The 26,534-nt window shown below is 47.1% G+C and overlaps 1 protein-coding gene and 1 long non-coding RNA gene across 8 annotated transcripts in view; one reads left to right on the top strand and one right to left on the bottom strand.

The window, feature by feature from the left end:
- Positions 1-6,482, top strand: part of LOC117201778 (uncharacterized) — a 29,015-nt gene extending 22,533 nt beyond the window's left edge. The window contains exon 2 of the long non-coding RNA XR_007474087.1: positions 3,074-6,482. This is a non-coding gene — a long non-coding RNA (uncharacterized LOC117201778). The remainder of the gene's footprint in view (positions 1-3,073) is intronic.
- The window catches only part of TRPM4 (transient receptor potential cation channel subfamily M member 4), a 34,504-nt gene continuing 9,581 nt past the window's right edge, over positions 1,612-26,534 (bottom strand). For 3 of the 7 annotated variants that reach the window (XM_033430493.2, XM_033430494.2, XM_033430496.2), the window contains 19 exons: positions 25,662-25,723; positions 25,325-25,510; positions 24,888-24,987; positions 22,059-22,171; positions 21,356-21,688; positions 21,043-21,177; positions 18,248-18,377; positions 17,924-18,069; positions 16,726-16,838; positions 16,288-16,365; positions 12,414-12,839; positions 7,486-7,618; positions 7,132-7,306; positions 6,723-6,900; positions 3,122-3,315; positions 2,700-2,832; positions 2,419-2,491; positions 2,221-2,344; positions 1,612-1,987 (listed from right to left, as the gene is read on the bottom strand). In XM_033430493.2, coding sequence (XP_033286384.1) covers positions 1,983-1,987; positions 2,221-2,344; positions 2,419-2,491; positions 2,700-2,832; positions 3,122-3,315; positions 6,723-6,900; positions 7,132-7,306; positions 7,486-7,618; positions 12,414-12,839; positions 16,288-16,365; positions 16,726-16,838; positions 17,924-18,069; positions 18,248-18,377; positions 21,043-21,177; positions 21,356-21,688; positions 22,059-22,171; positions 24,888-24,987; positions 25,325-25,510; positions 25,662-25,723 — 2,837 coding nt within the window. In that variant the 3' untranslated portion in view covers positions 1,612-1,982. Of the gene's footprint in view, positions 1,988-2,220; positions 2,345-2,418; positions 2,492-2,699; positions 2,833-3,117; positions 3,316-6,722; positions 6,941-7,131; positions 7,307-7,485; positions 7,619-12,413; positions 12,840-16,287; positions 16,366-16,725; positions 16,839-17,923; positions 18,070-18,247; positions 18,378-21,042; positions 21,178-21,355; positions 21,689-22,058; positions 22,172-24,887; positions 24,988-25,324; positions 25,511-25,661; positions 25,724-26,534 lie in introns of those variants that run through there. The other 4 variants (XM_004271336.4, XR_004483874.2, XR_004483875.2 and 1 more) reach the window with 4 other exon arrangements.

Here is a 26,534-nt window from a genome sequence, read left to right as displayed (position 1 = left end):
ATTTATGTGTGGAAATGAAGTGGAGGTTGTATCTCTCCAACAGAAATAAATTAATACAGGGGTCTCAGATATATTAAACGGGTCTCAGAAAACTGGTAAATAAATATAAAGAAGCAGAGTTAGCACAGAAATAGTAAACTGCACGAAGCAAATATCACCCCCAGGACTGGAGAGAAAAATGGGAGAGAACAGAGTTATCAGAACCTAAACTCTTGGAGACGTGACCCTGGGAGCTGAAACTCAGGCTAGAAAAAGGGGCTGCCTGGATGGAGCGGGTGTGACTGAGGGCATAAACAGAACTTGTGGGAGTGCTGGGGCGGGGGAAGCGGAAAGCTGCAACCAGAGAAAGCAATGCTCTGGGGCTACGCTCAGGAACAGGAAGCAGCAAATCCCCTCTTCCTCCTCCAGTCACCGTTCTCCCTCTAGCGCCCCCTCTAGGCAGAGTCTAATAGGAACCCAGCTGGCAAAACAAATGGGGCTTGCGGAGTCCCAGCCCCAGCGTCACAGAGCTGAGTATACAGAAGGGCAGATTTGGAGCTGAGAGACAACAGCTTAATAAAGCAGCATGCCCACTGAGTGAATTCCTAGGGCTTCGTAGCATTTAACATTTCTAAATATAAATTAGTGCTTTACAAAGGCTCTGGATCCAGATGGCCCAGATTCCTATTCAAACTCGGCCACTAGCTGTGAGACCTTGTGTGAGTCACTTAACTTTTATCTGTGCCTCAGTTTTCTTATCTGCAAATGGAGACATTAGTACCTACCTAATATATGGTTGTCATGAGAATTCCTTGATTTAGCACCTGTGAAGAACTTAAACACAATGCCAGACACATAGCACTCGTGTTAGCTGTTGTTGTTGCCCCCGTCGTCATTACTGTTATTATTACTACTTGGGTTAGTGAGAATTGATTCAGCATCTTCCAGAGAAATCTGGTTGCCACAAAACACTTGGCAATATTTCAGAGCTACTCTGCATCCAAAGTGGCAGACAGTTGGAATTCCTCCAATTTGGAAAAAGGATGTTTTGGTTTGCATTTATGGATGTGTTGGTTGTTGGTGGCTTTTTTGCTATTTTACTAATAATTGCTGTCAGTTCAACCTTGTCATTACCAGTTTAGTTTGTTATGGGTTGTTTAGTTAAACGGCATGTATAATGATGCATATTTGCCTCAATTCCGTGCGTGCATGGCCTGCAATTTTCCACTAATTAGACTTTTTAAAGACACATATGCAGTTATCTACTCAAATTTGCATCATCTGTACCCCTGTTGCCAAAGCAGATGTACATAGCACCCACCCACCCCCACTCCAGGAAATACTCTCCTTTTTATCTCTGAGTTCTTCTTTCATTGGTAGGCAAGAATGGGGGGGGCACAGATGGTTGGGGTTCTTGTCCCACTGAAGTGAGAGTCATCAAAATAGTGCAGACAAGAGGTGCTGGGCCTGAGTCACACAGGAATAGTGGGGCTGAGAGGAAGAAACAGCTGGGGGATACCTGAAATAAAGCAGCAAACGAACCAAGGACCCCAAACACATCCCCAGCTTCAGCCCCCATCCCCAAAGGATCTATACACCCACCAGTTCCCCAAGAATCAAGCATCCGGATGCTACTCCTCTCAAATGGCTTTATTTCCCCAGTGTGGGGAGCTGTGAGTGGGCTCTGGTCCTTTACCTCAACGACCCTGCAGCCTTCTCTGGCCCAGCAGACTGTGGTACAGCCTCGAAAGGCAATGAATGTCTGGGCTCCAGCGGCTCATGCTCCCAGAGTAGGGCTGGTTCTGGGAGGATCCAAGCCTGCTGTGGTTTGCATGGATGACACTCCCTGCAGTGATCGTGACAGCAGCTGAGGTGGTAGTCCATGGGCATAAGGTTCACCTCAAGGACAAGGTCGCCAGGTGCAGGGGTCAAGGACCTGCTAGGCCTTACTCTGGGAGCAAAACTCCCTATGGCAGCTCCTCTTTGAAGTCCACCAGCAGGGCTCAGTCTGGGGGAAGAGAGAAGAGGTGGTGGGCATAGAGACGAAGACAGAAAAAAATAAGAGACTGGCAAAAAGAAAGATGTACAAAAAGCCCAAAGGAGACTGAGAGTGAACCAGGGACTAAGGAAAGCCAGTAAGAGAAAAACACTCCGACATAGGGGAAGAGAGACCCGGAAAGTAGGGACACAGACGTAGGTAGTGACAGATGCCAGAGATACAGGTACACCACACACACTGACCTTTAGACCCAGGTGAGGCTGGGGGCGGCGGCCCCCCTGGGGGAAGTAATGCAGAGCGGCTCAGGGCCTCGGCTACCCAGCCCAGGACACGGCTACAGTACTGGACCTGGGGAGCAGGGAGGACCTCAGGGCACCAGACTGGAACCCTACTGCCCCTCACCCCAGCCATACTCCCCCAGCCTGGCCCGGGGTTCTCACCTCCTGTTCCAGTCCTTTCAGACGCTGCTCGTGCTCGCGGATCTGTCTCAGCTGCTGCAATGCTGTGTCCACCCTGGGGATCCAGGGTTTCAGATCGGTGCCCGCAGCCTACCAGCCCCGCCCACCTTCGAAGACCCGCACTCTGGTTCAGCTTTTCTCCCTAGCATTCCAGGACCCTGTCCCTGCAGGCTCCACCTCTAGCCTGGGTCTTTGCAGGACCTAAATCATGGGCTCTGTTCCCTAAGCCAAAAGCCCCGCCCAGAGCCAGGCCCCGCCCTCACTTCTGCGACGTGCGCTTCAGACTTTCAGAGTCGCTCTCCCGCTTGTCCCGAGCTCGCTCCAGCAGGAAACTCTCCTTTTGCACTGACTCCCACGTCAACAGCTTCCGCTCCGCTTCCTTCGAGAGGTGGACCCCTGGACAGTGGGGTCAGGAGAGAGTCAAAGGGCTCGCCCGTCCTCGGGCCACGCCTGCTCCTAGACCCAGCTTCCCCACCCAAAACCGTGAGCTTTGGTGATCTCCCAGACCACGCCCCCTCGCCGTTCTAGGCTTCCCACTAATATCCCACGCCCAGCACCCTGACAGACTAAGCCCTGCCCACTAGTGCTCCTGGGCGTCCTCCTCCTCCAGCCTATACATGCTCTTCTTTCTCTCCAGGTTCCGCCCCCTAGGTTTCTCTCTTTTGGGCAAAGCCGGGGGTCTCACGAAAATGCTCGACGGCTGCGGAAGGTGGCAAGCTGGCCCGGAGCCTGCGCAATCGACGGATGAGTAAGCACACGTGCGAGATGACGATGAGAGGCGGGGCCAGTGCGGGCCGAGAGTGAAATTCCCGGATGAGGCTGTAGCGCTGCGCCTTCCAGTAGAGGTCGCTGTTGGCCTGTACTTTGCCGAAGGTATAGCTGTGGGGACCAGAGATCAAGGGTCACTGGAGGTCAACGCCCCATCAGGAAGAGAGGATGAAGATTAGCTGTCACGCAATATCTGTTTCAAGCCCAAGGCAGCAGGCAGATGTCAAGATCAATAAAGTTGGAGGTTATTACAGGACGCAATTAATAGCTGGGTTAGGAGTGTCCAGGGTCAGATGTCATAGGTCAAGTTGGGAAAGCTATCATGAATTAAGTAGAGATTGGAGTCAGGTTCAAAAGTCAGCCTGGGGCTTCCCTGGTGGCGCAGTGGTTGAGAATCCGCCTGCCGATGCAGGGGACACGGGTTCGTGCCCCGGCCCGGGAAGATCCCACATGCTGCGGAGCGGCTGGGCCCGTGAGCCATGGCCGCTGAGCCTGCACGTCCGGAGCCTGTGCTCCGCAACAGGAGAGGCCACAACAGTGAGAGGCCCGCATACCGCAAAAAAAAAAAAAAAAAAGCCTGGACACAAATAATAATAGGAAATGAAAATGGGGACATTACTATCAACCATATAGAAATAAAAAGGATTATAAGAGAATGCTATTAATAATTGTACACCAACAAATTAGATAACCTAGATGAAATGGACAAATTACTAGAAACACACAAATTACCTAAACTGATTCAAGAAGAAACAGGACAATCTCAAAAGACCTATAACAAGTAAAGAGATTGAATCACTAATTTAAAATGTCCCAACAAAAAAGCCCAGGACCAGATGGTTTGACTGGTGAATTCTACCAAACATTTAAAAAAGATTTAACACCAATCCTTCTCAAATTCTTCCAAAAAATTGAAGAGGAGAGAACACTTCCCAATTCATTCTATGAGGCCAGCATTACCATGATGATATCAAAGTCAGATAAAGATATCACGAGAAAACTACAGACCAATATCCTTTATGAATATACATGCAAAAATCCTCAACAAAATACTAGAAACCTAATTCAACAGCATATTGAAAAGATTATAAGTGGGATATATGCAAGGAATGCAAGAGTGGTTCAACATACAAAAATCAATGTAATATACCACCTTAATAGAACAAAGGAAAAACCACGTGATCATCTCAATTGACATGGAGACACAGAAAAGGCATTTGACAAAATCCAACACCCTTTCATGGTTCAAACAAAAACAAAACGAAAACTCAGAAAAGTAGAAATAGAAGGAAACTTCTTCAACATGATAAAAGGTACTTATGAAAAACCCACAGCTAACATCATACTCAATGAAAAAAGACTGAAAACTTTCCCCAAAGATCAAGAACAAGACAAGGATGCCCACTTTTGGGACTTCCCTGGTTGCCCAGTGGTAAAGAATCTGCCTTCCAATGCAGGGGACGTGGGTTCGATCCCTGGTTGGGGAACTAAGATCCCACATGCCGCAGAGCAACTAAGCCCGCACACCACAACTACTGAGCTCCTGCACCTCATCGAGAGATCCCTAGTGCCGCAAACTACAGAGCCCACATGCTCTGGAACCTGCGCACCACAACTAGAGAGAGAAAAACCCGCGCGCCACAACAAAGAGCCCGCATACCGCAACTAAGACCCGACGCAGCCCAAAAAATAAAGAAAATAAATATTTTTTTAAAATGCCCAATTTCACCACTTCTGTTCATTATACTGGAAGGTCTAGCCACAGCAAGCAAGATAAAGAACTAAAAGGCATCCAAATTGGAAAGGAAGAAGTAAAACTGTCTCCATTGACAGATGATATAGCCTACATATAGAAACAGAAAATCCCAGGGACTTCCCTGGTGGTCCAGTGGTTAAGAATCCACCTTGCAATGCAGGGGATGACGGTTCGATCCCTGGTCAGGGAGCTAAGATCCCGCAAGCTGTGTGGCACAGACAAATAAATAAATAAACTTAAGAATCAAAGGATATTATCAAGAAAAGGAAAAGACAACCAACAGAATGGGAGAAAATATTTGCAAATTATATATGTGATAGGAGTTTAATATCCAGAATAAAGAACTGCTACAACTCAAACACTAAAATACAAACAACTCAATTTAAAAAACGGGCAAAGGGGGCTTCCCTGGTGGTGCAGTGGTTAAGAATCCGCCTGCCAATGCAGGGGACACGGGTTCGAGCCCTGGTCCAGGAAGATCACACATGCCGCGGAGCAACTAAGCCTGTGCGCCATAACTACTGAGCCTGTGCTCTAGAGCCCGCGAGCCACAACTACTGAGCCCGCGTGTTGCAACTACTGAAGCCCGCACGCCTAAAGCCCGTGCTCCGCAACAAGAGAAGCCACTGCAATGAGGAGCCCGCGCACCGCAACGAAGAGTAGCCCCCGCTCACTGCAACTAGAGAAAGCCTCTGCACAGCAACGAAGACCCAACACAGCCAAAAATAATAAATTTATTTTAAAAAATGGGTAAAGGATTTGAACAGACATTTCTTTAAAGATGTGCAAATGGGCAATAAGCCCATGGAAAGATGCTCAATGTCACCAGTCATTAGGAAAATACAAATCAAAACCACAATGAAATAACCAGTTCATGCCCACTAGGATGGCTAGAACCTCTTAATAAGGAAAATAACAACTGTTAGTAAGGATGCGGAAAGGCTAAACATAGAATTACCATATGACCCAGCATTCTATTCTAGAAATATACCCAAAAGAAATAAAAAACGGAGACTCAAACAGCAATTGTGAACAGCAGTGTTCATTGCAGCGTTATCCACAATAGCCAAAAGATGGAACCAACCTAAGTTTCCATCATCAGATGAATGGATCAACAAAATGTCTTATATCAATACATCAGTATTATTCAGCCATAAAAAGGGATGGAGTGGTGGCACGTGCTACAACATGATTGCACAATGAAAACATTATGCCGGACACAAAAGGACAAATATTGTATGATGTCACTTACATGAATCACCTCCAAGAGGCAGATTCATAGACACAGAGAGTAAATTAAAGGTTACCAGGAACTGGGCAGGGGAGGGGAAAATGAGAAGTTAACCCTTGCTTAATGCATACACACTTTCTGTTTGGCGTGATGAAAATGTTTTGGAAATAGATAGTGGTGATGGTTGTACAACATTATAAATGTAATTAATGTCACTGCATTGTACACTTAAAAATGGTGACGATGGCAAATTTTGTTATATATATTTTGCCACAATAAAAAAATTTTTAAATCTTCAGCCTGGGCTCAGAGAGCAGATCAGATTCCAAAGGCCAGGTCAGGAGCAGACTCTGACTGGGTTTGGGGACAAGCCAGCATTAGATTTAAATCAGAGTTCAGAGACTAAAACTAGAATTGCTTAGACTGGGGTCAAGGGTCAAGCTGGGATCAAGAATCACGCTGGGGTCAAGGGTCATGCTGGGTGAGGTCACCCAGATGAGGTCAGATCATCAGAGAGCAGTGGGGACTCACCTGAACATTGCGATGAGCAAATTGACCAGCAGGATGTTGGCCACGAGCAGGAAGATGATGAGGAGGACCACCACCAGCCAGTTGGCATAAATCGAGACGCAGGAGCCTGCCTGGGTTCCTGAGGGGCGCGCCCATACGCCCTTCTCCGATGAACAGTTGTCGGGCTTCATGAGGCTCGCTGTGAAGGGAGATAGAGATGGAGCCAGAGAGACAGAGACCTAAGGAAGACAGAAATCCAGACGGGCATGGGAGAGCAGAGAGAGAGACAGAATCCCAGAAAGAGGGGAGAACAGAGACGCAAAGAGAAGGAGGAGGGGTCAGAGACCCAGAGATAGAGGAGAGAGAGAGGGGACTCAGAGGGAGGGTGTCAGGCCCTCTCATCCCTCCTTACCGTCTATGCCCTCCTTACCGTCTATGTCCTCCTGGGGGATCTGCCCAAAGATCTGCAGGTAGGGCCGGTAGAAGACCCGGCGCAGGATATTCGAGAGGTTACGGTCCTGGGGCCTAAGGAGCCCCTCCGTGGCCACCCCATAGGCAACCAGCCACACGCCAAGGAAGAAGAGGAAGAAGAACACGTCCTTCATCTGCAGAAGAGGAAGATGAGACCAATCTGGGCCCTGCCCTTCCCTACTCTGGCCCCGCCCCTGCATCCAAAGCCCCGCCTCCTTCCCTGACATTGTGTTCCAGACTCCAGGACACCTTCCCTGGCTCCGCCCCTTTCCTCCTCTGGCCCCGCCCACACCAGTCCTACCCCACCCCTCACCATCTTGTTCACGATGACGATCTTGGGCCCCAGATGTTTGTTGACTGTGAAGATGTGCAGCAGCCTCAGCGTGAAGATCATGAAGTCGAGGCAGAGGACAGTACGGCCCAGGTCATACAGTCCTGCGGTCAGCCTGGGGTATGGCAGACGCGGCAGGGGTCACTCAAGGGTTACATGGTGTAAAGCAAAACCCCGAGTCTTCCCAACACCAGGCTGAAGGTGAGGATGTGGCCTCCCCAGGGCCAGACCTGGGACCACCCCCCTACCCCGATTCACCCGGGGTTTACTCAGATTTAAAATTTGGCACCCGTGACAGTGCCAAGCTGGGCTACGCAGGGCGCTGGTACCCATTAAATAATGGCTGCATGAACAACGGCCTTAGCAAAAAGCTGGGAGGTCCCTGTAACAAACAAGTTGTGAAAACTGCAGGGATATTTGTCCAACCTATACAAGGCAAAATATAGAGTTCCAGCAAACCAATAAGCAGAAGACAAACGACCTAACAGGAAATCGGATAAAGGATAACAACACACAATTCACAGAGGAAAGTCAAATGGTGAATAACATCAGCAATCCCTATGGGGAAAATAAAAATTATATCTCTATTTTGCATCATGTACTTTAACTCTGAAGGGATTAAAAACCTAGAGTAAAAGGCAAAACATCAAAATCTTAGTAAGAAAATATAGAATTTCTTCATAAGCTTGACATAAGATAAATGTTATATAAGAAAAAGAGTCTTATATACAAGGCACAAAATCATAATAAAGGAAAAGACTGAATATTTACTTTAAAATATAAAACTCATGTGTATTAAAAGATAACATAAATATGATGGACAGAGAAAGACAAAATTTTCTGCCAAAAATACATAGCGTAAATTTGATCAGGAGGGAATACCAGACAAACTTAAACAGAGGCAAATTCTACAAAATAACTGGTCTGGACTCTTCAAAAGTGTTAAGATCATAAAAGCCAAAGATGGACTGAAAAACTGTCCCAGATTAGAGACAATTAAGGAGACATGACAACTAAAGGCAACATGGAATCCTGGATTGGCTCCTGATCCAGAAAAAGAACATCAGTGGACAACTGATGAAATTTAAATAAAATTTCCTGGTTCTGATAATATAAGATGTTAACATTTGGGGGATCTGGATGGATGGTGTATGGGAATTCTCTGTGCTGTTTTTGCAAAATTTTTTTATGTCTAGGCGTTTTTCAAAATGAAAAGTTAAAGAATAAAAGAATGTTTAAAGAACATACAAAAGTGAAAAGACAAGCTGCAGACTGTAAGAAGATACTTAGAACAAAACCACCAAGGATTGGGATCCAGAGTATAAGGAGAACACCTACCAAAAAATATATACATGCAAGAGATCGGTGAACACAATAAATTAAAAACTGGGGCGAAGGGTATGAAAAGATAGTTGACAGAGTACATGTGCCATTTAGATATGAAAGATGCCCAACTTACCCAACTAGGAGTCAGGGATGCATAAATTAAAACAAGGAGAGGTCATTTTTCCCATCAGATTGTCAAAACATGTAAAGGTTAAATTGAGAGCTACAAAATTTTAAAGATTGAAAATATCAGGTATCATCAAGCATGTCCTCAAGGGGGCAGTGTCTTACCCAGATGGTGGATGTGTAACCGGAAGAATCTATTTTACAAGGAAAGCCTTCCACATCAAGAATACACATACCCTTTGACCCACAAAGTGTACATCTCAGATGTATTATTACTTTGGAATAATAAAAAATTAGAAACAACTGAAATGTCCATCCGGAAGGGATTGGCAAAATAAAACGATTCATCCATTCAATTCTGGAGAACACAGGAAATTTCTCCTGTGTAAAATGAGATTTTTTGGAATTTTTTTTCCTGTCCAATAATTCTTCCCCCACCTAAAAAACGATGAGCTTGACAAAAATGTCTAAAACATCACTGGTATTCCTAAAGGGTGGTAGCGCATGGTCCTAGCCCTTTCCTCTCAGAAGATACTTTATACAAAATACAAGGAATAAATAGAAGCACAGTGTTGTACAAAACTTTCTTGTCTTGCTGTTTTAATAAATTATTCATGTCGAATTACTTGTGCCATTTTTAACAAGGCATAGAGGAAGCATACCTCTCAGTGTGTCAACTGAGAAAAGAGTAGGGGGTCATTGCTGTCAACCATCCAGATTATAAGAGGGGATGTCAGGACACTTCATCCCCTGTAAACAGTCACTAGGTTGTGACCACAAAGTTCTTTGTCTGCTCTGTTCAAAAGCAGTGGTGTCCTAACAGGTAGGACTTTATTTAAAAACAAAAAACAAAAAAAACAACTCACCATCAGAGTACTGGACCCAGAGCAGCTAATATCTGATTATAACTTCACGTTATCTCAAGTAGAAAATGAAAGAAGCTTTGTAGAGAAATTTTGGGCCTAATTCTATCTCTTGAAGTTCAGAATTTTTGTCCCACTGCCTCATGAAAGGAATTCATTCATTTATTAAATCTGGCAAGAAGAAGTCTGTCTTGTCTGCTTTAGCCAGCGAAGACTAAAACCCTTCTTCAGGAATCTGATGCAACATTTTTAAAGAATAAGGAATATTTGCAAATACTGACATGGAAAGAATGTCAGGACATATTACAGAGGAAAAGAAGAGGTTGCAAAAGAATAATAAAATATAGTATCATCTGTGTATAATATCTGTGTATAAAAGAAGTAGGTAAATGCATAGAAAAAGAACAGGCAGGATGTGCACCAAACTGTTGATGGAGGTAACTGCTGAGAAAAGGAGGAAGCTTGAAATGGCTGAGGAAGATAATCCGTTTCTGTTCTATCCTCTTCTTCATTTGAATATAATCTTGTTCAATAAGGACGCACTTCTGCATTTCTTTGGGCATAGACTATATTCAAAGATGTTTTAAGTTGCTGGGAGACAAGATAGATGTGGCTTGAGGCGTTTATAATCTTGTGTGAGGAGAGCGACAGCAAAAGTCATGGTCAAAGCACTACTGGGGGGACTCTCAGGATGTTAGAGGAACACAAGAGACCCAGAGTCTGGGTAGGAGAAAGGAAGACCTCCAGAGGCAGAGACAGCAAAGCTGAGGCTGAGAGGAAGTGTAGGAGTTGGCTTGGCCAAGGAGAGGAGGGAAAAGTGTTTCAGGAAGGGGGAACAGCATGTGCCAAGACCCAAAGACAACACAATTTATTCCCAAGGACATTTTGATTTGCCCTTTGCCCTCTCTCTGGCACCACACAACACAATCTAGAAACTATGGAAGAAATGAACTAACATTATATAGCCCAGTCTGCGCAACAGAAAATATTTGAGGGTAATTCCTCACAGTTAAGTTTTTTGTAAATTAGCTAAGAAATAAGCAGAAACAGTCAAGATTTTTATGGAGTAAAAAGTTGACAAAGCATTGAGGCCTCCCTGATGAAATTTAAAATTATGAAATTTGACCCAGGAAAACCAGACACGCAAGAAATAAAAGCCACAAAGTAAAATTCACAAACACAGACCCTAGATTTTGGCAAAATTTGATAGGACAAAAACACAAATGTTGAACCAAATATTTGTTGTAAAACTTAACCCAAACAATAATTAATCAAGTTGAAATAATTTCAGAAACTGAAAAAGAAAATAATTGAAGGTACTTTCACTGTCCTGCAATGTAAAATCAATCAAGGCAGTTTAAAGTAACTAGAAAATAGTTCCTTGGTAAGAATCCGTCAGTACTGGTAAAATTCTAACTGCAATTTTATAATTACGCAGATTCAAAATACCAAGGATCACGGTCAAAGCCACTGGCCTTGTGAAGAAGGAACTGCAAGTGGCTCTCAGACAAGCCAGAGTGTAAATGAAGAAAAGAGAAAGAAATCAGGGAGGCAGCCCTGGCAGAGAAGGGCAGGGGCTGTCCACGGGCGCTGGCGAGCCCCAAGAAGCAGGGCGAGACAGGCCAGCTCTGGGTGTAGAAACACCCTTGCGGGCCCTGTGGGGGATGGACTGGAGGGAAGAGAGGCTGGGGCAAGGGTCCAAGTGGGAGAGGCAGGCATGGAAGTAAACAGGGGGATGAGACAGAAAGTCAAGTGCCAGGAGGACAGGGCCTGGGACCCAGGGCTATAGAGGAAGAGGAGGGAGGAGGTGAGGGTGGTAGTCGGTGTGTGGCCTGATTTCTGGGGTCCAGGGCAGGGGTGCAGCTACAGGACCATGTTGAGGACTAGAGAAACATCCTGTAAAGTCCAGATCTAGAATGAAGATCAGTGGGGTTCTCATTTTATCCTATCAGCCCTAAAGCCCAATATCCACATGTGAGCAAACGGCTTACAGAACATCTTTAGGCAGTACTTTCAATCAAGATGGGATTTTTTTTTTTTTTTTTTTACGAATAAGCAGGGGTTTCCCTGGTGGCGGAGTGGTTAAGAATCCGCCTGCCAATGCAGGGGACATGGATTCAAGCCCTGGTCCTGGAAGATCCCACATGCCGCAGAGCAAGTAAGCCAGTGCACCTCGACTACTGAGCCTGAGCTCCAGAGTCCGCGAGCCACAACTACTGAAGTCTGCGCGCCTAGAGCCCATGCTCCGCAACAAGAGAGGCCGCCGCAATGAGAAGCCCGCACACTGCAACGAAGACCCAATGCAGCCAAATTAATTAATTATTTTAAAAAAAGAATAAGCAGAGTTATTTTAAAATTGTGAATCACTATATGTATACCTGCAACTTATATAATATTGTACATCAACTATACTTCAATGAAAAAAAGAAAAGAGTAAGTGGAGTTGGATTTAGCCTCTGCCTGCCGCAGGGAAGCCAACAGTTGAGACCCCCAACCCCACCCCTCACCCCCATCCCCACTCCCACGCCCCCACCCCCAGGAAGGAAGGGTCAGAGGCCGCCATGGGCCGGGAGTGTAGGGTCACAGGGCACTCACCGGCAGCCCACGCCCATGAGGAAGCAGGTCAGGGCCACCATGTCGCACTGGTTCCAGGCGTCTGAGAGGTAGAGGTGCAGGCGGCGGCGCAGTGGGGCCTGGTGGGAGTCTGTCCTGGGGGCCCCCATGGCCAGGCTGCCCAAGCTGTCACCCAGCCCCTGGCGTAACTCCTCACAGAGCAGGGTGAAGGCCCAGAAGTAGAGCAGTAGCTCCAGAGCGCTGGGTTTCTCGGGCTGGAAGTCAATGAGCAGCACGTGGGTGAAAAGCAGCAGGAAGAGGAGGTAGCTGACCACGTTGCCCATGAAGGAAGTCACCGGCGCTCCCCAGAACTGGGGCCAGCGGCGCAGGCGGCACCCCCCACAGCAGCTCCTGCGGCTGGGCGGCCTCAACACCCTCAAGGGCATCTTCTCATTAGGGTCTGTGGGCCTGGGGGAGAGAAGGGAGAAGGGCTCAATCTGACTTCTGCACCTGACTGTCACCATTATCAGGACCTCTAAACTTTCATATCCTCCTCATCCTCCTTTCCAGACATTCCCCACCTTCACGACTTCTGACCCTGCCTGACCTGAAACTAAGTCTGATGTCCGCCATCACCTTGACTTTTGACCCCTGTATCTAATTTCTGACCTCTGAAATCTACCATCAAGACTGCTGAGCCTGCACCTCTGACTTTTTCCACCTTTCTGACCTCTGGCCTCTGGGCTGGCCTCTGACTCTTGTCTGGCTTTTGTCTCCAAGTCCCTCTTCTTTCACCTTCACAACCTCTGACTCTCTGTCTGACCTTGGACCATCTATCTGACCTCTGGCCCTCAAATATGACCTCTCACCCCCTCACTTTCATGGCCTTGGTTCACCCGGTTTGACAACCCCATCCCTGAATATTAACTTCTAACCCATAAATTCTGATATCAGATTATCCAGCACAGTTTTCTCAGATAACTCTTCCTTCCCTATATCTGATCTCTGACTGTACAGCCATATCTGAATTCTAAGCTTCTAGGTCCACTCATATCTCTGACCCTTCTCACCTGAGTTTTGATCCTCTGTCCCAGTTTCATCCTAACTCTTAATTCTGACCTCAAATCAGAAACAGAAAAATGAATAATACAAATAATAATAAATTCAGAAAGCTAAAAGGAAAAATAAACTGGCTTGGAAAGGCATCCTCTCTTTATAAACCAAGTGGAAAGAAAACCCCAAAGTGGAAACAACCCAAATGTCCATCAGCTGATGAATAGATAAATAAAATGTGGTAGATTCAAACAATGGAATATTATTCAACAATAAAGGGGCTTCCCTGGTGGCGCAGTGGTTGAGAGCCCGCCTGCCGATGCAGGGGACACGGGTTCGTGCCCCGGTCTGGGAAGATCCCACATGCCGCGGAGCGGCTGGGCCCGTGAGCCATGGCCGCTGGGCCTGCGCATCCGGAGCCTGTGCTCCGCAACGGGAGAGGCCACAACAGTGAGAGGCCCGCGTACCGCGTAAAAAAAATCAAAAAACAATAAAAAGGAATGAAGCACTGACACATGCTACAAAGTGGATCAATCTTGAAAACATGATGTTAAAGTTAACGAGGCCAGTCATAAAAGACCACCTGGTGTATGACTCCATTTATATGGAATGTCCAGAACAGGGAAATCCGTAGGGACAGGAAGTAAATTAGTGGTTGCCTGGGACTGGGAGAAGGGAGGAGTGGGGAGTGAGACTGTTAATGGGTACAAGATTTCTTGCTGCAGTGATGAAAATGTTTTCAAATTTTGTGATGATTTTACAACTCTGTGAATATGCTGAAAACGACTGAAAATTGTACACCTTACATGGGTGAACTGAATGGTATGTGAACTATATCTCAATAGGGCTGTTCTTTTTTTGTTTTTTTCAGGCTGTTCTAAAGGAAATAAGCAGAAAGAACAGTAAAAGCTAAAGAAAGTGAGATGCAGAGAGGAGAACCAGCTCCCCAATAATAAGAGAAAATAGACCTGGTAACAAAAATATGTAGTGGGTCAGAATGCTCCCCAAAGTCTGCCATCTTGAATCACCTCCAGGCAGGAGACACACAGATTCCTGGATGCTTCCCTGGAGGAGAAGCATCCAGGAATCTGTCCTTTTACAAAGCTCTCCAGGGAGGTGGCTTTCTACAGTGACTAAAAGCACAGATTCAGGAACAAGAAGATCTGGGTTCAAATCCCAGCTCCACGACTGACCAATCACATGATCTGAGGTGGGTGACTTAATGCCTCAGTTATGTCATCTGTAAAATGGGGATAATAATGGACCCTATGGCATAGGGTTGTTGAGAGAATTAAATGAACTGATTTTCAAAACAATTTAGCGCACTGGCCGCCCACTGTGAGTGTTCTGTAACCTCAGCTATTGTCCTCATCATATGGTACAAATGTTGGGAACTCACCAGACAAGGATACCACTATGGATCCTGACATTGGGAGCCTCTGTCTAATTTTTTTCAGTGGTCCAAATTTTTTTCTTAGTATTCTCTTCTACCTTGACAAATATTTTGTATTCTTTGTGCACTGTCTCACAAAAATTTGTATATACGTCATACATTTAAATTTGACTTGTTTCACAGCAGGTGGTAGGTTTTATAGACTTCTGGCAGTCTGATGATGTTTCTAACAGTCACCAGAAACACTTTTTCTTCTGGAATATTGGGGCTGAGGTTCCTCCCTGTTCCCATTCAGATGATTAAAGTAGAGATGGAGGGCGCAAAGATGGGGCCTCTTCCTCTGTTCCTCTATTACCATAGATTTAGACCCTTATACCTACACACACACACACACACACACACACCCCATTCAACAAAACAAGTGTATCAATAATAGCAGTAGTAATGCTAGTCCCCATTAACTGAGCACTTACTTTGTGCCAGGCACTACAATATGCACATTTAATACACATTATCTCCATGAATCCTCCCAACTGTTCCATCAGGCATTGTGGTATATTGTATTACTGTGGACCAAATATTTTGGTTCCCTCCCAGTGGGAGAATTAAGAGCTAAGGAATTATCATATGACTAGTTTTTGCCAATGAAATGTGGGCAAAAGTGACACGTGTCACTTCCAAGTGGAGGCTTTAAGGTCCAGAACCTGGTTTGCCATGTCTCTTTTCCCTCTACCATGAGACCAGCAACATCTCAGCTAGGAGGTGTTTGCTTATCCCGAAGTGGAGACCACGTGGAGCAGAGCCACAGACAACCCAAAAATGGAGCGTGAATGACAATTAAATCCTCACTGTTGCCAGCCCACTGAGAGTTTGGAATACTTTGTCATTGCAGCATTACTCAACCTAACCTGACTAACACACGTACAACCTTCTCTTTATAGCAAAGAAAGCTGAGGCTCAGGGGTGAAGCCACTTACAAAGGCAAAGTCGGGATTTGAACCCCGCTCTGCTTGACTCAGAGCCAAGTCCCCCAGCACCTCTGCTCTGCAGAATTAACAGAAGATCGATAAATATTCAATTTCATTTGCTTAGGACTGATTTTGCAAACACCTTCATGGGTACCACAGCACAGAGATTAAGAGCAAAGGCCCTGGAGTCAGAAAAAAAAAATTGGCAAAAGATCCCTAAATGAACCAAATCCACCCGATTCCACTTGCTTTATCAAGACAGAAATACATGTATCATGAAGCAAATTGATTTTCAGTGAGGAACTCCTTGGTGGCAGAACCAAAGTTGAACCAAGCCTTGAGCCTGGCATATGGGAAACTTCCTCAGTATTTTCAGTGGCTTCATGAAACCACCATCTCCCGAAGGCCCACTTCTCCCCTCTGGTCTTGCTCCCATTACCTGGTGCTCCTGGAGCTGCCTAGGGTGCCCCCTACCCCCACACAGTGCTGGTGCTTCACTCACTCGCCAGGCCCTTCCCCACTGATGCCCCTGTCCATGTCAAATGCCAGGTCCTTCTGCATGGGCTCCTCATCTGGCTTCCTGGCATGGAGGGACACACAGAGTGAGAAATAAGGGGAGGGCAGGTGGGAGAGGAATTCTCCAAGCCAAACTCAGTCACCCAGAGACATTGCAGGGAATGAGAGGTATCATCCCAAAGTGACCTTCCCCCCAGAGCCATGGCCAGAGGACAGAGGAATTGCCACTAGAGCTACTGCAGAGACCCACCCCAAAAGCTTGCTTCCCACAGCATGCTCCCAGTCTGGGGGAGGGAAAGAGAATGAACAAGGGTGGGGGAAGCACTGGACAGACCAAGTAGAAAGGCAGCCAGAATTCAGCAGGAAGTAGAGACTGATCTCCCCTCCCCTCCTCCTCCTGCCCATCTAACCCCAGGGGACTGACCTGAAGGTGATGAGGTTGGTGTAGATGAGTGGGGGGCAAAAGAAGGTGAGAACCAGGGCCCAGATGGGTGTGGTGCTGTCCATCTCCCCCCACCACTTCTGTGTTAGCAGAGACTGTGGGATGTGGGGAGGATTAGGAGCCTGAATCTCCCCACAGCCCTCTCCCAAAGACCCCAGACAAGGATCAAGCCACACTCCAGAGCACAGGGCAAATGCTCACTGTGAGGGCCATAACCCCTGGGGGTGGGGGGAAAGGAGTCAAAGGCAAGGAACACCTGTCCCAGATTGTAATAGAGTTAAACAGCCCACATTTGTTAACATGATATACCAGATACTGGGCTAAGCACTTTACGTAGATTAGCTCACTTAACCCTCCACACCTCCAGGAGGACAGGTACTAATATTTTCTCCTTTTTCACAGATGGAGCACAGGGAGGTTACAGAAGAGGCAAAAGCTGCAATCCATGAGTTTCACCACCATTCAAAGCAAAGGACTCTGGGAAAGTATTTGAGGTGCCAACAGATCATTCCAAGAAGTGAAATGGGACTTCCTGCTGGGTAGGCAAAACTTCTTGTATTGAGGATGGGACTCTCTTTGCCCCTGTCAGATTTAGATTAAGGAGACCGAGAGTGTTTTCAGAATGTCAGGATTAGCAGGATGGGAGTGACTATGGGGGCACACAGGTCTTCCCAAAGGAAGGGTAGGATTTCCTAAACCAGAGTTCGTCTATGTCCAAAACACTAAGTAATTGTCCAGTGATGACGCCCTTTTAATTGTTGAAGCCTGACAGTGGACACCTCTTAAGGAAATGGGAAGGACTTCTTGTGTGAGAGGTGAGACTTCTTACTAAAGTCCCGGGTACTCCTCTATCCGGAATATAACTTTTTTTAGTTCCCTAACCAGGGATTGAACCTGGGCCACGGAAGTGAAAGCACCACGTCCTAAGCACTGGACTGCCAGGGGGATTCCCTGGAGTAGAACTTTTTAGGAGGGTTGGCTTTCCTGTGGCAGGGTGTGAGGCTTCTTTTGGGAAGAGCAACACTTCCAGGAGAAGGCTGGGACTTTCTGGAGAGGGGTTGTCTCCAGGTGGAGAGTCTGGTCAAGACCACAGATTGCCCACCGTGGCAGGGGCCTATCCTCCAGACTTCCCACAGTCCGGCTGAGAACTGTTTGGGGTGTTGGTGTCTCAGATGCTCACCTGTACCCCATCCTGGGCAAAGAAGGCACGGGCATCAGCCTGCATGGCAAGGTGGAGGCAGGTGGCATCCCCCCAGAGTGGGCAGCGCCAGAGGAGCAGGTGAGCAGCCCGTTCCTCGCTGCTGCGGTAGCATTTTCCAAAGAGGTCTGGGTGCGGGACATTTACGTGAGAGGGAGGAAAAGTAGTAGGAAGACGGTGTGAGGGAAGAGATGAGGGCATTGAAGGGGAAGAGGCAGAGTGACGAGAGGAGGAAGGGGTAGTTTCACAACCCCCTTCATGGCAGCTCCCTGTCTCTGCCCCGTCAGGCACCCATGCCCCACGCACCAACACCCAGCCCCTCAAACTTGGCTGCCAGGTCCTTCCTCCGTGCTGCCTCCTCAGTCTCAGCCTCCAGGCGCCCCAGCACTCGCAGCAACAAACAGGCCCCAAGAGCTGAGGCCACAGAACTGGAACCCTGGAGAGACAGAGACAGGCCTCAAGTAGCTGAGGCAAGCAACAGATACTCTGAACAGCTTGGGAGAGAAGAGGGAAGCAGCTGGGGAAGGAGATGCTTGAGGGAGTAAGGGGTTTTAAAAGCTCCTATGGGGAATTCCCTGGTGGTCCAGTGGTTAGGACTCTGAGCTTCCACTGCAGGAAGCATGGGTTAGATCCCTGGTGGGGGAGCTAACATCCCGCATGCCACGCAGCACAGCCAAATAAATCAAGAAGTAAAAATAAAACAAAAAAATAAAAAGCTCCTACATGTACCAGGAAATCTAGAAGGCTACAAACATGACCAAGACTGGATGCATGCTCAGAAAAGACCATGGAAAGCCCTAAGCTTTCACCTCTGGCTCACCTTTAGGCTCAGCAAAAGCAGGCAGTGAAGGCTAAAGCCAGATTGTAAACAGCCTGCCTAAGTGTTAAAAGTCAGCTCCACAAAGAGCCAACCTGCAAAGTGGAAGGGCTTTATTCCCCCACCGCTGTGCATTTAAGGGAATCTCTGTCAAGTCACTAGCTGACCACTAAGCTAACAGAATGGGATTTCAGTGGCCATATATGACGAAGAATACAGACTTTACAAAAATAGCTTAGGAAAGTCACTAAACAAACCACCCACAACAAGCAGCAACAACAACCCCTGAAGGAAGGAGTTAAGCTGATTTCCAAAGTTGCCATATTATAATATTCAAAATGTTCTGTTTTCAACAACAACAACAAAAATTATGAGGCATGCAAAGAAACAAAAAAGTATGACCCATTCACAGGACAAAAGAAATTAGGAAACGTAGCCACTGGATTTACTTACTAGAGAAAGACTTTAAATCAACTGTCTTAAATATGCTCAAAAAGCTCAAGGAAATTATGAACAAAGAGCTAAAGGAAGCCAGGAGAATGCTGTGTCAGCAAATAGAGAATAGAAATAAAGATATAGAAATTATAAAAAGGAACCAGGGACTTCCCTGGTGGCGCAGTGGTTAAGAATCCGCCTTCTAATGCAAGGGACGTGGGTTCGAGCCCTGGTCCAGGAAGATCCCACATGCCATGAAGCAACTAAGCCCGTGTGCCACAACTACTGAGCCTGTGCTCTAGAGCCCATGAGTCACAACTACTGAGCCCGCGTGCCACAACTACGGAAGCCCACACCCCTAGAGCCTGTGCTCTGCAATAAGAGAAGCTACCACAATGAGAAGCCCGTGCACTGCAACAAAAAGTAGCCCCCGCTCGTCACAACTAGAGAAAGCCCACGCACAGCAACGAAGACCCAATGCAGCCAAAAATAATAAACAAATAAAATAAATAAATAAAAATAAAACTTAAAGAAAAAAGAAACCAAGTGAGAGGGACTTCCCTGGTGGTCCAGCGGTTAAGACTCCAAGCTCCCAATGCAGGGGGCCTGGGTTCAATCCCTGGTTAGGGAACTAGATCCTGAATGCCGCAACCAAGATCCCACGTGCCGCAACCAAGATCCCACGTGCCGCAACTAAGACCCGGCGCAGCCAAGTAAATAAATATATATTAAAAAAAAAAACACGGTGAGATCACACCCATTAGGATGTCAATTATAAAAAAGAAAGAAAGAGACAGAGAGAGAGAGGAAGGACGAGAAAAGAGAAAAGAAAATAACAAGTGTTGGTAAAGATGTGGAGAAATTGGAATACTTGTGCATTGCTGGTGGAAATTTAAACGGTACCACCACTGTGGAAAATAGTATGGCAGTTCCTCAAAAAATTAAACCTAGAATTACCATACGGTCCAGCAATTCCACTCTTAGATATGTCCTCAAAACAATTGAAAGCAGGGACTCAAACAGATATTTGTACACTCGTCATAGCAGTATTATTCACAATAGCCAAAAGGTCAAAACAATCCACATGTCCATCAACAGATGAATGGATAAAGAAAAGGTAGTATATCCACACAATGGAATATAATTCAACCTTAAAAAGGAAGGATGTTCTAATACATGCTACAACACTGAGGAACACTTATCTCAGTTAAAAAAAAAAATCTATTTATTTTTAACCAATGACCGGATGGGCTGAAAATAACCCAGGGCTGAAGAACTCCTGTCAAGATATTTCTTTGACATAAAGATAGGGTCTATCTTTGATCCTATTCGAATACCATGACTTTTTTTTAAACTTCTCAAATGTGTCCCAACACCTATGTCTCACCAGCTTTAATCCAGGCCCCCATCTTGGCTGCCTGAAGCTCTACCTTCCTACCTGGCATCCTTGCCTCTAGTCTTGTCCCCTTCTGCATTGCAACTACAACAATGCATCTAAACTGCAAGCACATTTATGATGAAATGAATCCCCATCAGCTACAGATAATGTCTAACTTCCTCCTACAAGCAACCACTTTGAAAGGATGAGATTGATGCATATATATGAGCAAGGGTAAATGCCCAATATATATTGTTAATGGAGAAAGCAAGTTACAAGAAATGCATGATATGGGGGGTGGGGGTGGGGAGGAAGAAACAGCACTCGGGGTCATATATCAAGAATGGAGTGGGGTGGGGGACGAGGGATATGCTAGGTCAGGGAATCTTACTGCTCAAGCATTGGAGTTCGGTAGAAGTAAAGGACAGGAATGTAGGAGCAAGTAGAATCAGAGATCAAGACAGCACTCACCATCTCCCAGAAGTACACGGCCATCTGAGCCCTGTTGAGCAGCAGTGCCCAGAGGAGCAGGTCACTCCAGGGTGCCTGCTCGGGGACGGCTTCCAGCAGAAATTCTGAGGTGGCCTTGTCCAACAGCAGAAACGACTGGAGGCGAGGAAGGCGTGGTGAGCGTTGTCTCCGCCCCAGACCTTTCCTGACTCCGCCCCAACCATCAGCCCCACACCCCGTTCAGTCACACACCCCGTGCTCTGACCACGCCCCATCCTGGCATAGCCCCGCCCCCAGACCCTTTTGTGCTTCCCCCACCCACCCCGTTCCTTACATTTTCCATGCTGCCATCGCCCAGGTGGGTGCCCCCGGCGGGGAACGTCGGCGCGCACGACTTCCCCAGCAGCATCCGCAGCACCTGCCCCACCTTAGGGGGTTGTGGCTCCGCAGAGGGTTCAGAGACTGGGCTTTTGTTGCCTGTGCTGTGGGACACCTGGTCCAAAAGGCTGTGGATAAGTGAGTTCGGGGGCGCTGCATTGTAGAGCTGGGCCAGGCGCGTAGGGGTCAGGAAGTGGCCCAGGCTAAGGCCATGGGAGATGAGCAAGCGCACGAACTCTGGCCGGTCATTCAGAAGGGCGTCCATGAGGGAGGCTTCCAGGTGGAAAGACTGGTGGGGGTGGAAGGAATGGGGGAAGAGTTGAGCACAGAGACAGGCAGAAGGCCAGGTGAGGTCAGAGATTAAGGACAAGAGATGGGGGTACAGAGCTATGAGTGACAGATGGATGGATGGATGGTCAGATGGATGGATGGGTGGAGGGATGGATGAGAGGATGGATGGGTGGGCAAGTAGATGGATGGATGGATGGGGAGAGAGGGAACAAGATGGGGACAGATGGACAACCAGAGATGGATGGACAATTAAGAGAAGGCTGGACACGCCATAAAGGAAGATAGAGCCAGATGTCAAAGGAGTCAGGGAGTGGGGGAAATGCATCCCTTTTGTCAGGATCCCCAGTCACCAGGCCCCAACCCCTCACCCGCCACTGGATATCCCCCCGGAAGAGTTCACTCTGGGCAATGTCCACACGGTTCCAAGCCACAGCCAAACGCAACTCATCCAGGTAAGCTGAGGCTTCAGAGGTCCCACAGGCTGAAAGGGTGAGAAGGAGAGGGGGCAAGAAGTCAGGGGAGGTTGGGAAGATCTGATGAGTGTCTGTATCGCTTCTACTCGAGATGCCTGACATTTAAACTCCGTATAAAGGCAGTGTTGTTGGGCAGAGTCTGGGGTCTTAAGAAGTCAGGCTATTACAAGCATAAGGTCATTCAAACCCAGGGGCAGAGGTAAATGTAAAACTCTTCAGACCAGTGGTTGAGAGGCCCCAAGACAAGGAAAGGGAATCATTTATTCATTTAACATTTACTGAGGTAGGCTACAGACCAGGCAGTAAGAGGGATGGAGAGAGATTGGATACAGTCCCTACCCTGAAGGAGCTCATTCCTGGGAAATATGTCCCAGAACCACATAACTGCCCTTAGAGTGATCGGTGCCCTTGGAGGAGGGCATAGAATGTGATTAGGACCCAGGGGAGGCTACAGTCACAGAGGTATGGAGAGACCCAAGGGAGCCTCCTAGGGGATGCACATTGAGGTAGGGCTTTTGAAAGACCAGTAGGACTTGGAAGTGAGCATCTAAGACGAGAAAAGAATCATCAGGGCGGCAGGAGCAGCTTGAGCAAAAGCCTTGGTGCAGGAAAGCACAGGCTATGATGGCAAATGTGAGTCACTCTGGTTTCCTGCAACTTGGCAGTATTTGTGAGGCGAAAAGTAGCAGAAAAAATGTAAACATTAGCCGGACTTCGGAAGACCTTGGAGGTCATTAAATAGAACAAGGAAGAACAAGTGGCCTTTAAAAATCTGATCGGATAATTTAATGGATCCAAAAGTGTGCGGTCAACCTCGTGTGACCTTGGGCAAGTCACTTTCCCCCTCTCTAAGCCTCAGTTTCTTCATCTGCAAACTGGGCAGATGGTCCTTACAGGAAGGGTTAGAGGATCAGGGGCAATAATGTGTGCCAGCTGCTCAGCACAGTGCCTGGCTGTTCCTAGACTCTTATGAAGCATTCATCCCCTTCCCTCTTCCTTCCTCACCTGCTGAAACACCATCCCTTCAACTCTGCCAACACTGAGACTGTCCAGCCATCTCCAGTTTCCCCAGCAGAGTGTGATCACTTATACTTCTGCAGGCAACAGACTTAAAACACCACCCCCTCAAACCACATCTTAGAGAGCTGCTGTGTTTCCTCCCAGGAGGCTGATGAGTTAACTTCTGTAAAGTAAATCCGATTTGCCGACTGACTGTCATCCTCTATTAAAGGATGTGTCCCCACAAGAAACGGAATCATATTAAGAAGAGTTCCCATTTATTAGGCTCCCCCTGGGGGCCAGGCACTGCCCATCATCTGCCTCTGAGGCTCACAACACTCCTGCCAGGTATTATCTCAATTTTTCAGAGAGAGAAACTAAGGCTCAGAGAGGGAAAGTCTCTTTCTCAAAGTCACACAGCAGAGAGGGGGCCAAGCTGATACTCAAATTTTAGTTTTATCTGATTCCAAAGTCAAAAATAACTACCACACCACAGAACATGGTAGATGCAATTGGGGTGGGGACCTGGAACTCAGAACGCATTACAAATTGACACTATGCCTCTTGGGAGTTTTTATCTAAGTGGGTGTTTTCCCTGTAAAACTCTTCTGACACCAAAAATGACCCTCCCCGCCCACATCCCCACAGAGCCCTGGGGATCCCCCTTACCACTTATTCATCCCACCTCTGCATCTTACTAACTCCTAATTCTACTGGCTCTTCAAGGCCGCCCGGTTTAAATACCACCTCCCCATTTTTCTCCCCTTTCTGACAGCAGTTCCTCTCCCATGCTTTTGTCTTGAATTTTACTTAAGGTTATGTCCAAACAACCCTGGTAGGATCTGCTTTTATCTCTGAGCCTAATCTTTGTTGAATGAATAATGAGCTCCATCCTCAGCCTCTACCAAGCAGCCATTATGCTCCCTACCTTGGTTTTCATCATTCATTCCTCTAGTGACATATCAGGAGTTCCTTGCTGGGAGACAGCACTCTGGTTTTTCTCTGATTCCACCACCCCTCAGGGCTTAAAACATATTGGAGGCATATAGGAAAAGTAGAAAGGGTGAGTGGGTGGATAGATGGAAGAATGGATGGATGGAAGAATGATGAGTGGATGGAATTGTTACTTGATGTGTGAATAAACTGGTAGAAGGATGGGTGGATGGCAAGATGGATGGATGCTTGGATGGATGGCAGAATGAAGGATGAATGGAATAATGGGTAGATGGAAAGATCAATGTACATATGGCTGGATAGATGGATAAAGGATGAAAGGATGGGTGGATGGATACAACAGAAGGAAAGCAACGTTGGAACATAATGTAAGTATCTTGGGAAAATTGTCCAAATAGCACCGTGCAAAGCCCCAAAAGGCAATGATAAAAGGAAAAAGATAAAAACGGGCACAGGGCTTCCCTGGTGGCGCAGTGGGTGAGAGTCCGCCTGCCGATGCAGGGGACACGGGTTCGTGCCCCGGTCCGGGAAGATCCCACATGCCGCAGAACGGCTGGGCCCGTGAGCCATGGCCGCTGAGCCTGCGCGTCCGGAGCCTGTGCTCCGCAACGGGAGAGGCCACAGCAGTGAGGGGCCCGCGTACCGCAAAAAAAAAAAAAAAAAAAAAACGGGCACAATTTAGATTAGAGAGGATGGATAAAGTGCCGAGGCCAAGAGAGGTGTCCAAAGTTGAGCTGACAATGGGGGAAGTTTTGGGACTCCAAGCCTTACCCTTGACAAGGGCCTTCAAAACAATGGTCTCAAATTCCTCAGGGCCATCATCAGTTGAATAGACTGTCAGCAGCTCCTTCCGACTCATGATCCTCTCCACCTGCAGAATACCAAGTTTTGCAACCCACAACCAACTCCCTGGCCCTGTCCACAGAGATATAGAACATTCCCCTGAAGGACCCAGTAGTCTAGGTGCCTAGCACCCTCTACTCCCAGAACCTAGGGGGCATCCAGGCCCCCAGGCCTCTCCTACCTTAAACCCAGGAGTCCAGGCTCCCAGCCTTTCCTCCCTCATATCCATGAGGCTGGGCCCCCATTCCCCTTCCCTTGGATCCAGGTCTCCAAATCCTCAGCATCCTCACCTCTCAAGGTCCAGGAGCCCAGGTTCCCAGCTCCCTCCCACCTCAGGTTCCAGAGTTGGACCCCCAATGTCATACCTGGGCCTGTAGGACCTCAGGGTCCCCTTTGGGGAAGAAACGTTTAATCAGATCTTGGGCTTCACATCGCCTGCCTCCTCCAGTCCCTGGAGCCAGAGTGTAGATCTCTGCCAGGCAGTCTGCAGCTCCCCCAGACCCGGCCACCAGGAGGCAGGGGAGCTGAGCCTGGGTGGCCTTCTCTATCCGCTACAGGACAAAAGGGGGAGTCAGGTTAGGGAATGAAAGTATTCACACCTCCTGGAGTCTAGATTCCCAGCCCCCTCCTCCCCTAGGACACAGGAGTACAGCCCCCGGCTACTGCCCCCCCCTTAGACCCAGGCACCTGAGCCCTTATTACCTTCAACATCTTTTCATCACCATCAATCAAGAGAAGGAGGACAGGGATGTCAATTCCAGTCCCTGAGGAGAGAAGAGAGCACAGGGCTTGGTCACCTCCCATCAGCCTCTGTCAGCGATGGGAGAGAACCACGTTTCCCAGGAGTCCCCAGGGCAAACGCTGGCTTCTGCCTAATCCTCTGTCCGGAGGCACATGAGAACTGTCATGCCTTTGAGGATGTTGGGAGGGGCCAGATCTTGAAGACAGTAATGTTCAATTTCTCAAGGGAGGAGAGGGCTGGGAGCCTGGACTCCTGGGTTCCCGAATGAGGCATGAGTCAATCCTATAACTGATTAACCATCCAGGAGCCAGGAGAGGATGAAAGTGCAAATAGAAAATAAAGGAAATAAGGAATAGAAAGGACTATCCAAATACAATAAAGATATTTATCAAAGCCCAATAGCAAACTCATATAAGTTTTTTATGAACTCTATTCCCAATAAAATAAGAACTGAAACAACATTACTACTATTCACACTTATCTGGGAGTTTTGAGCTAATGTAACAATGCAAGAAAATGAAATAATTGGAATGAAAACTTGTACATATATTTTTTAAGCTGAAAGAGACAAAGGTATCTATTTGAAGGAAAGATGATTTATATTCTCAGAAAATTGGAGAGACTCCACTCAAAATAACTAAATATTAATAAGAGAATTTGGTTAAGAGAATTAATACAAAAAAATACACAAAAATAAAAAACTTTTCTACAACTATTATAATATGTATCTTATCCATGTTTTCACAAAAATGATAAAATACCTGGGAATTAATTCATACAGAGGTATAATACTTTTATAAGGAAATTGATAAACATTATATAAGAACAAGTCC

Source organism: Orcinus orca, chromosome 20 (genome assembly GCF_937001465.1).
Source record: "Orcinus orca chromosome 20, mOrcOrc1.1, whole genome shotgun sequence".
NCBI lineage: Eukaryota > Metazoa > Chordata > Mammalia > Artiodactyla > Delphinidae > Orcinus > Orcinus orca.
This window is presented reverse-complemented; position numbering and strand designations above follow the sequence as displayed.